At 43.1% G+C, this 8826-nt stretch overlaps 1 protein-coding gene across 1 annotated transcript in view; it reads right to left on the bottom strand.

Moving 5' to 3' along the window:
• lbx1a (ladybird homeobox 1a) overlaps positions 1–993 on the bottom strand; it is a gene marked incomplete at both ends in the record, with an annotated part of 2090 nt that extends 1097 nt beyond the window's left edge. The window contains one exon of the mRNA XM_080530950.1: positions 651–993. Within this exon, the coding sequence (XP_080387076.1) occupies positions 651–993 (343 nt within the window). The remainder of the gene's footprint in view (positions 1–650) is intronic.
• Between the last annotated feature and the right edge of the window lie 7833 nt (positions 994–8826).

Genomic DNA, 8826 nt, shown 5'->3' with positions numbered 1-8826 from the left:
GACCAAACCGGCAATCACACTACAATATTATTATGTTCCAGACATCTTGATTTTATTCAGGAGGTCTGCAACATTTCTAAGGGAAGGATAGGCCTACATTATATTATTACCCTATTATAAATTAGTATAGGCTATAGGCAGCATGGACACAATAGAAATGCATAGACCTAATGCTTTTCAATAATAAATTATTGAAACTACTATTAACTACTATTATTGTCCCACGGAATAAAATATGATTGTGTTACAGACCTCTTTGGTTTCATTCAGGAAGCCTGACATTTCTTAGTGCTCGAAACATGTGTGTGAATGTGCACATTCTGGATAGCCTACGCTGCATTAAGACATTATTTAGAATTTCATTCTATTAACCACACATGATATATCGTGAGCTTAGAACGATAAGGTTCTATCTCCGTTTAGGGTAGTTCAGAGACATTGAGCGTCAAAGTTTTTACATTCCATTATGTTTTGTGAGATGGAACCTTTGTATTTTATGAATTACTAACTCAAAAATGTCAACATTTAAAAAAAACAACACCACACAGGCATTAATAAACACCTAATGGATCAGATTATGTAAAAAAACTCAATTTTGACAAAAATGGAGATAGAACCTTATAATTCTAATATAATGTGTCCAGACTCACCCTCCGCCGCCTGGAGGACACTGACTTCGAGCCCTTTGAAGGTTTTGCTGGCCAGTTCCTCCAGCGCGCAGAGCGGGGAGGTCTGGCTGAGGAGGGCCCCCCGGCTGGAGAGGCTGTGACCCCCCGACGAGGGCAGCTTGTCACCGGGGGAGATCAGGTGCATCGCTGTCCCGCAGATGGAGTAACGTCTCTTCACCGAGGAGGGCTTGTTCAGGATGTCCTCTATCCGGAACGGCGTCAGGGGCTTGTTGGAGTTGGCCGGTGGCGGGAGCTGGTCCAACGGACTGCGCCTGATGTGCTCCTCCATCACCGTGGGGCATTTTGCGTCGTCTTTGGAAGTCATAGAGGCTGGCTTATCAGGAGATATACGTCGGATAATTGTTTTGGTGTTCGTGGTTATACTTAAAAAGAATAGCGGCTAAAACACAAAGTTGAGGAACATAGCCTTATGGAGCATGGAAATCCGTCGGATCACAGATGCCTCTGCAACCGCATGTTGGTCTCTCTGCCGCAGGGTTGGGAGACTTTGAGTCCCGTTAAAGCCCCACTTGTCCAATCTGCTGTTCCAGGGTGACGCACACACACACACCACACCATGGAACCAGTGGGTCGACGGTGATTCTCTAACAGCTGCAGCCGCAATTGACCACCACTAACAAGTTATTGTAGATTGGAAGGTAATCAATTAAGGCTATAGCCACTGAAACACTCCCCCCCCTGTCTCTCTCACTCTCACTCTCTCTCTCTATCTCTCTCCCCCGCCTCTCTCTCGCACACACACTCCCCCTCTCTCACTTTCTCTCTCTCTCTCTCTCTCTGTCACTCTGTGAGTATGACGCGGTCCCGTGCAGGGGTAATTAGAGGGCACGGCCGGGGGGAGGAGTCGAATTAGAATACTTAACGCTCGCACAGTGTTATCTATTCATCAGCGATTCATCGAAATATATATATATATATATTTTTTCTGACAGATTTTGTATAGGCTATAGGCTACCAAGTCCTGCCTGTTTATGTGTCCGTTTGAATGAACTTCAAATAATATTGCAAGATAATTAACTATATCTGGCTAAGGATATTTGTTATATTATTTCATATTTTAACTCATTGTTTGTGTGTGTGTGTGTGTGTGTGTGTGTGTGTGTGTGTGTGTGTGTGTGTGTGTCTGTGTCTGTGTCTGTGTGTGTGTGTGTGTGTGTGTGTGTGTGTGTGTGTGTGTGTGTGTGTGTGTGTGTGTGTGTGTGTGTGTGTGTGTGGATATGCCAAGTGTTTTTAAAAAGTATTGTGAAGGCAGGCAGTATATCAGGCTGATAATACTTCCGGGCAGAGAGGGGCATCAAGCGCTATAACTCACGCGCAAGAGGCCCGTTTTCACAAGAGCGCGAGGAGATATTTTCCGTTATTACCCGATATTGGGCAGGGCTCGAGCATTAGATTGAGCTCGGTGTGCAAATATGGATATACAGTATCTCTGAGGTAAAACATGTGCTGTAGGCTACTGCTTAGAAAGTATGTTATGCAATTTAACCATTTAACATTTAACATTTACAATGTCGTTGTAGCTAATAGTCTATTGAAATACAGTTAGCCTCCACTTTTATATTCGGTACCTAAATATCTATCCACTTTTAATGAAGGCCTATAGCTGTGGTATTGAAACCAAGCATGTTATTTAGTGGCACACCTGCTGTTGTGAATAATACCCAGCTGCGATATGCAATAGGCTTCTGGAGATCAGTGTAACAGTGCTGAGAAGTATTTAAGGCTGAAGCAAATAAGTGTTAGCACTATAGGCTATATACCCATGGTGTTAGTAAGGCTTTAAATAAGGCTTTATAACACTTCCAACATTAAAAAACAATCTAAAGGAAAAGAGCAGAATAACAATGCAACAATAGGGATCACACCATTGCAGTATAATGTCATTATCATTATTATTATTATTTAATATTATTAGTCATTATTTACCGTCGATTTACTCGCGCTAAATCGACGGTGATCTTACAACATTGGGGGCTAGACGCCCTGGATGCCCATGCAGGCCTCACGTCACTGGTTGGTGCAGTTTAAAACTTGCTGGGTTATAATGACCCAGATTAGGTAGTTTTTAACCCAGCACTTTTTATAGCGTGATAATGGGCAATCCAAAAATAATAATCCCAATACAAGATGATTAACAGTGATAAAAACAAACAGTGACATTAAAACTGTTTGGCAATGTGAATAGGGCAGGACGCTTCAGTCAGAAAGGACTATAGCCCTAATCTGTCCATGTTTCATCAGTCCAATCCCTGACGCCCTCCCTCGGGCCGTTTACTGGGATCAGCCGTGACATTTAAGGTCTGATTGCTTTCTCTCAAATATCTCTGTCCAGTTGATGCTATTGCATTTATAACTTCAATCAAGCATTGGATACAGAGTGGTGGGTTATCTTAAATGCCTGCATTTGTACGGGCATAAAAACGATTAAGTGATTGAGAAAGTTTTAGGCTATCAGCAATCAAAGTAGCGGCAATGAACAGTTTGGAATAATGAGTTCGTTAACCCAAGTCACTTTATTTCTTGGGTTTGCAGGACTTTCTTGACAGCTTTATTCTGTAATTTACTCACGGCTTCCCAGCGCGTGAGATTTGATTACACAGGCCGTGTTGGATCTCTCAGAGTTCGCCTCCTTGCCTTTCATACCCCGCTCTGATGGATGATGCGTCTTCATTCGATACCCTTTGAGAAATTGAAAAACATTCACATTTTCACGTAGTTCTTAATTTCGGCATCAGGAGGGATTTCTGCCCAGGTCTTTGATGGTCTCAATGCCAAACGACCTCCACAACTTACCCCAAAGGTCACCCAGGGGAGACTGTCAACCAGTCAATACAAACACATAGGTTGGGTTTCACCAGCAAGGATTATACGTTTTAAAATGGATCACATCCAGGTTTATCTATTAATCCTGTTGCACTAAACTCTAACCTTGTTTAAAAGTAATCAGAGATTAATTTTAATTTGACTAAAAAAAAAAAAAAAAAGATTCTTTGTAAAACTAGATTAATTCTGTTGCTCACTAGGTGGTTTAATTGAAAGTGGATGGACCGAAATGGATTGGGCGGGTGGGTTGGAGGTTTATGGCGGGAGGGACGTGTGGGAGGAGGGGGAGGTAGGGGACTGCTGGGGTAAAGGGAGATTGGGAGAGGGGGGGGGGGGGGGGGGGGGGGGGGGGGGTTCTACAGGATTTTTGTTATTCTATTTCTCTTTTGTTCATTTACATGTTTACCACTCCCTTGTACCATTCCATGAAGAAAAATCAATAAAAAATGGATCAAAAAAATAAAATCGAAAATCGTGTTTCAAGTGTTTTTCTGTCAAATGTATGTTAGTTGAAATAGGGTGATATTCTGGGCCAGATACTAACTAGTCGTGATATGACTTGAGCTGGCCGTTATGGGGCTGGCCCGAATTCGTCCATTCTAATCTCTCTCAAGCTGAACAAATTATCAAAATTTGTTTTGTGACACTCAATGGCAAGTCTTTTTCCCTAAGATGTTTTCTTAGTTGACATGGTGACATTCTGGGCCAGATCGGACTAGTCATGATATAACTTGATCTGGCCGCTATCACGATCAATCTGTGCTGCTCTCTTTCAAGCTGAACAGATGATCAAAATGTGTTTTGTTCATGTAATCAACATTACCGTAAGTTCAAGCATGAGTCAGGTTGTGTAAAAATGCTGTGCAGGTTATATCACTTCTACACTGTAAAAAGTGTAACAAAGTCGTTCATCCAATACAATACTTGTTATTTAAAACAGTAGACAACTAATGATTTGATTATGAAAATGCTTTATTTTTATTTTTATTTGAGACTACAGTATAGATATCGAAAACTATTGATTTGACTATTGTAGAGCATTCACAACTTGCTATTTGAATCATAGCAGCCACCGTACTTGCTACTGCGCATGTCAGATCAGATTCTCATCTCACTTTATAAAGTATTCCCTCCGTATCGTCATTCAACATGGTGTCAGAAGTAAACGCGGACATAACGGACTAGTTTTCAAGTTTAACGTTTTGAAAACGGACAAGGAAAATCAATCACCAATTGAGTGAGGACAGCTAGCTAACAAAGCTAACTTTGTAACTTCCGACCGTCTACTCTACAGAGAGATGGCGAGTGTTTGAACAGCAGTATGACGTCATGTTCATTGTGTTTGAACAGCAGTATGACGTCATGTTCATTGTGTTTGAACAGCAGTATGACGTCATGTTCAGTGTTTCAACAGCAGTAGGACATGTTCATTGCAGTGGAACATTTCAACAAGCCAGCCCGCACACAGGCGTATATATTCTCCTCAATCTAGTAGGATCAGAAGCTATTGAACGTATACTCTCTGTCAAGCTTTTGAAGTGTTAACGTTTTGTAAATAAAAAGTTCTGTTGACAAAAGGTATAAATGTGTAGTGGTATATTTAACAGTAAAGTTTGTGTTCATGATTAGATCATTGTTCCAGTTTTTGTAATTGAAAGTTATTGTTAATAATGAAGACATTCCCAGCAAGCACAAAGACGTTATAAAGACGTCATGATGACGCCTTTCAGAGACGTCCAGAACATGGCCAGATCACATGTCGTTTAGGGGTTTTTAAGGACGTCATTTCAACGACTTTTTGGTGACCAGAATGCAACCGGCTGTTTTAGGTCACCAAAAAGTCGTTGAACTGACATCCTTAAAAACCCCTAAACGACATGTGATCTGGCCTAGTCCTGGACGTCTCTGAATAATATAACGTCTTTGTGCTTGCTGGGGTATGGGCAAAGGGTGGCACTAAAATTCTAACCAAAACACTAGGAATTACGATTTTCACTAGTGGTTCTTTAAGGCTCCCTGAACACTGAATGGTTAGATAGAGCCTGTCCAAGCCCTCGTAGGGGAGAAGCTACTGTAGGGAAGGAGCTAAGTCAGTGGTTTTCAGATTGATCGTTAGAAGTAGCAATGACTTTGATTGGCAGACAGGTTTTATGTGATAAAAACAGTGGAGGTCTGGCATATACATACCATCCATATACATATACATACATATACTGTACACACCATTCCCTTTAGTCTGCAGCACACATGTTATACACTGCCATTAAGACACACAGATGCACGCATGCATTCATGCAGCACAAACACAAATACACACACACACACACACACGCACACACACACACACACACACACACACACACACACACACACACACTTGGCTGGCTGGACAGATGCCTGGTGTTAAATGAACAGTTGGGTAGAGTGGCCTCTCGGTGAGGATAGGCTGATCCGACACACAGATGCATGATGCCGTTGCAGACCTGACGGCTGAGTGGAGGGGATGCTAATGCTGGGCTAGCTCACAACAGCTACAGGCCAGAGAGGCTCATCATTCCCTGGCATTCACAGCATTGAGTATAATAACAATTCAAATGCATGCAGAATAAATGAGCATCCATCCATCCTTTCATCAATCCATCCAATCATTAATTCATTCGTTCTTTCATTCATAAAGCCATCGATACGATAATTTCTCTCTCTCTAAGTGCTCTTGACAGCCAACAAGAATTGGGACACCCTACCCCTACACGTGAACGCGCAAAACGGAGGGCTAAATTGTAGGGGCAGGGGGTGTATTGGGATTGAGCCATTGTCAGCAACTAATCACGTTGTCTGTCTCTCTGACCACCGGAGGCAGCAGTGAGACATACACCCCTCCCAGAGAGAGAGAGAGAGAGAGAGAGAGAGAGAGAGAGAGAGAGAGAGAGAGAGAGAGAGAGAGAGAGGAGAGGGAGAGGGAGGGGGAGAGATAACATGACTGTAGGTGGGTCAGTGATATGGTGTACGACGGGACCTGTGAGGGAGGGATAAGGGCTCTGTGATAGATGTCTTCACCTGTGCCTGACTAAAAGCAGAAAGCAGGACAGGACAGGTGCACCTTGAGGAACACAAGGGGAGAGGATCTCTTTTGATGGATGGTAGCAGTCAAGGTTGTGTGTGTGTGTGTGTGTGTGTGAGAAACAGAGAGAGAGTGTGCTTTTCATAGTGTGTGTGTGTGTGTGTGTGTGTGTCTGTGTGTGTGTGTGTGTGTGTGTGTGAGAAACAGAGAGAGAGTGTGCTTTTCATAGTGTGTGTGTGTGTGTGTGAGAGTGTGTGAGTGAGTGTGTGTGTGTGTGTGTGTGTGCGTGCGTGCGTGCATGTGCATGCATGTGCGTGTGTCTCTGCCACCGTAGTTAGCTAAAGGAAGAGTGAGGAGAGGTTTGTGTTTAGGCTCAGAGTCTCGTCTCTTACTGCCAGCTCCATCAAGACTATCTAACTAACTAACACACACACACACACACACACACACATTCTGTCCCTTTCATCCTATCTCTCCCTCTCTACCCAATAGAAGAACAGGGGCCAGATAGAGCCCTACGATAGGCCAGACCTCAACAGAAGGCCTTCTCTCACAGAGCAAGCGCTGTGGCTAATGTAATATATTCATTAGTGGTGAGTGATGACAATCATGTGACGTGTTCATTAATAGTGAGTGATGTCACTAATGTGATATAGTCGTCCAGTGACTCCTCCCCAGCTGTCTGGCCGTAGTGTGACTAATGCTGGACTGGGAAAAACCCGGAGCAAAAACCTTCTGTCTACAAAATAGCACTTCTGCAGCAACAGTCAGGAGAGGAGATAGAAGAAATGATATAAAGAGACTAGAGTAAATATAGAGCCATGCAGGCCATCGCAGCTAAGGTTCTGGAGAGTTGAGGTAGAGAGAGGTAGATCCCACTACGGTGCTAGGTTTGATGAGGTAGAGATCGAGGTTGATCCAGCACTGGTTCTAGGTGTGTTGAGGTAGGCAGATAAAGGTAAGCAATGCCTACAATACTGGTGTAGTAGAGGTGATTTGGAATCTCGTGATTGGAACCCTTGCCTGGGACTTCTTAGCTCCAATGCGGCCTTCCTATTATGCTGCCCCTGCCACTAGCACTTGAGATTCAGCATAAAACAATAAACAATTTGAATGTTGTTCACGAGAAGGCAGCGTTTATGTGTTGTTTAACGTTCACCACAGCTCATGCTTCTCAAACTGTGGAAAAATGAATGAAAATTACAATTGTGAAAGAGGCAAGAAGAGTGAAATAAGACTCTATCCAAGCTCGGGAGAGAGAGACACCGAAAAAAGAGGGGATGGGGAGAAAGAAACTCATGTTAGTACGAGACAGCGGAAAGGTGTATGGCTGGTTAGTCAGACACACACAACAGATGCCGTTCAGCTGTTAATGTAAGATACTTTACTGAATAATAATGAGCAGGAACATGCTTACCTTTATCTGCCTACCTCAACACACCTAGAACCAGTGCTGGATCAACCTCGATCTCTACCTCATCAAACCTAGCACCGTAGTGGGATCTACCTCTCTCTACCTCAACTCTCCAGAACCTTAGCTGCAATGGCCTGCATGGCTCTATGTTTACTCTAGTCTCTTTATATCATTTCTTCTATCTCCTCCCCTGACTGTTGCTGCAGAAGTTCATTCAAGGGGCACTTATATGGAAAAGAGTTTGGTTGTCAAGCCATTGTTTTCTAGTCGGTTGTGGTCAATATTGTGTCATGTCCTGCGCTGCATTGTGAACTATAACCGCCCTCAGGCAAACATTTAATGACATTTAACATGGTGGGTTTCCATTAATAACACATGTTATTATTGCTGGAACACTTTTGTAAATATGACATTTGTCAATGAGAGGCGCTCTACAAGAAAATCAATGTTTAATTAAAGAATAAGGTGATTAGTAGGACAACAAAATAGCACTTTAATACAGACAGACTCAAACAATCACTGCTGTCTGAACCTAAGATGATAATGCTCTGACTAGCTCCTTCGGTCACTCCTGAGGAATAGGTTCACACAAGGGGGTTATGTATAAGGTGTGTGTGTGTGTGTGTGTGTGTGTGTGTGTGTGTGTGTCTGGGCCTCTTACTTGCTTACGACACAGCCAAGCCAACACATTCAACTTGTCTCTGGAGAATTCAGTAGGACGATGGACTACAGCTAACTAGAGCTAACTAAATTAGCCTTGCTCTGTATTGGGGCTGTGGTCATATATTAGTGCTGGCTGAATGACTGTGAATGTGTGGGGTAGAGGAGGGGCGGAGATG

This window comes from Nansenia antarctica, assembly GCF_963989245.1.
Source record: "Nansenia antarctica genome assembly, chromosome: 1".
NCBI lineage: Eukaryota > Metazoa > Chordata > Actinopteri > Argentiniformes > Microstomatidae > Nansenia > Nansenia antarctica.
This window is presented reverse-complemented; position numbering and strand designations above follow the sequence as displayed.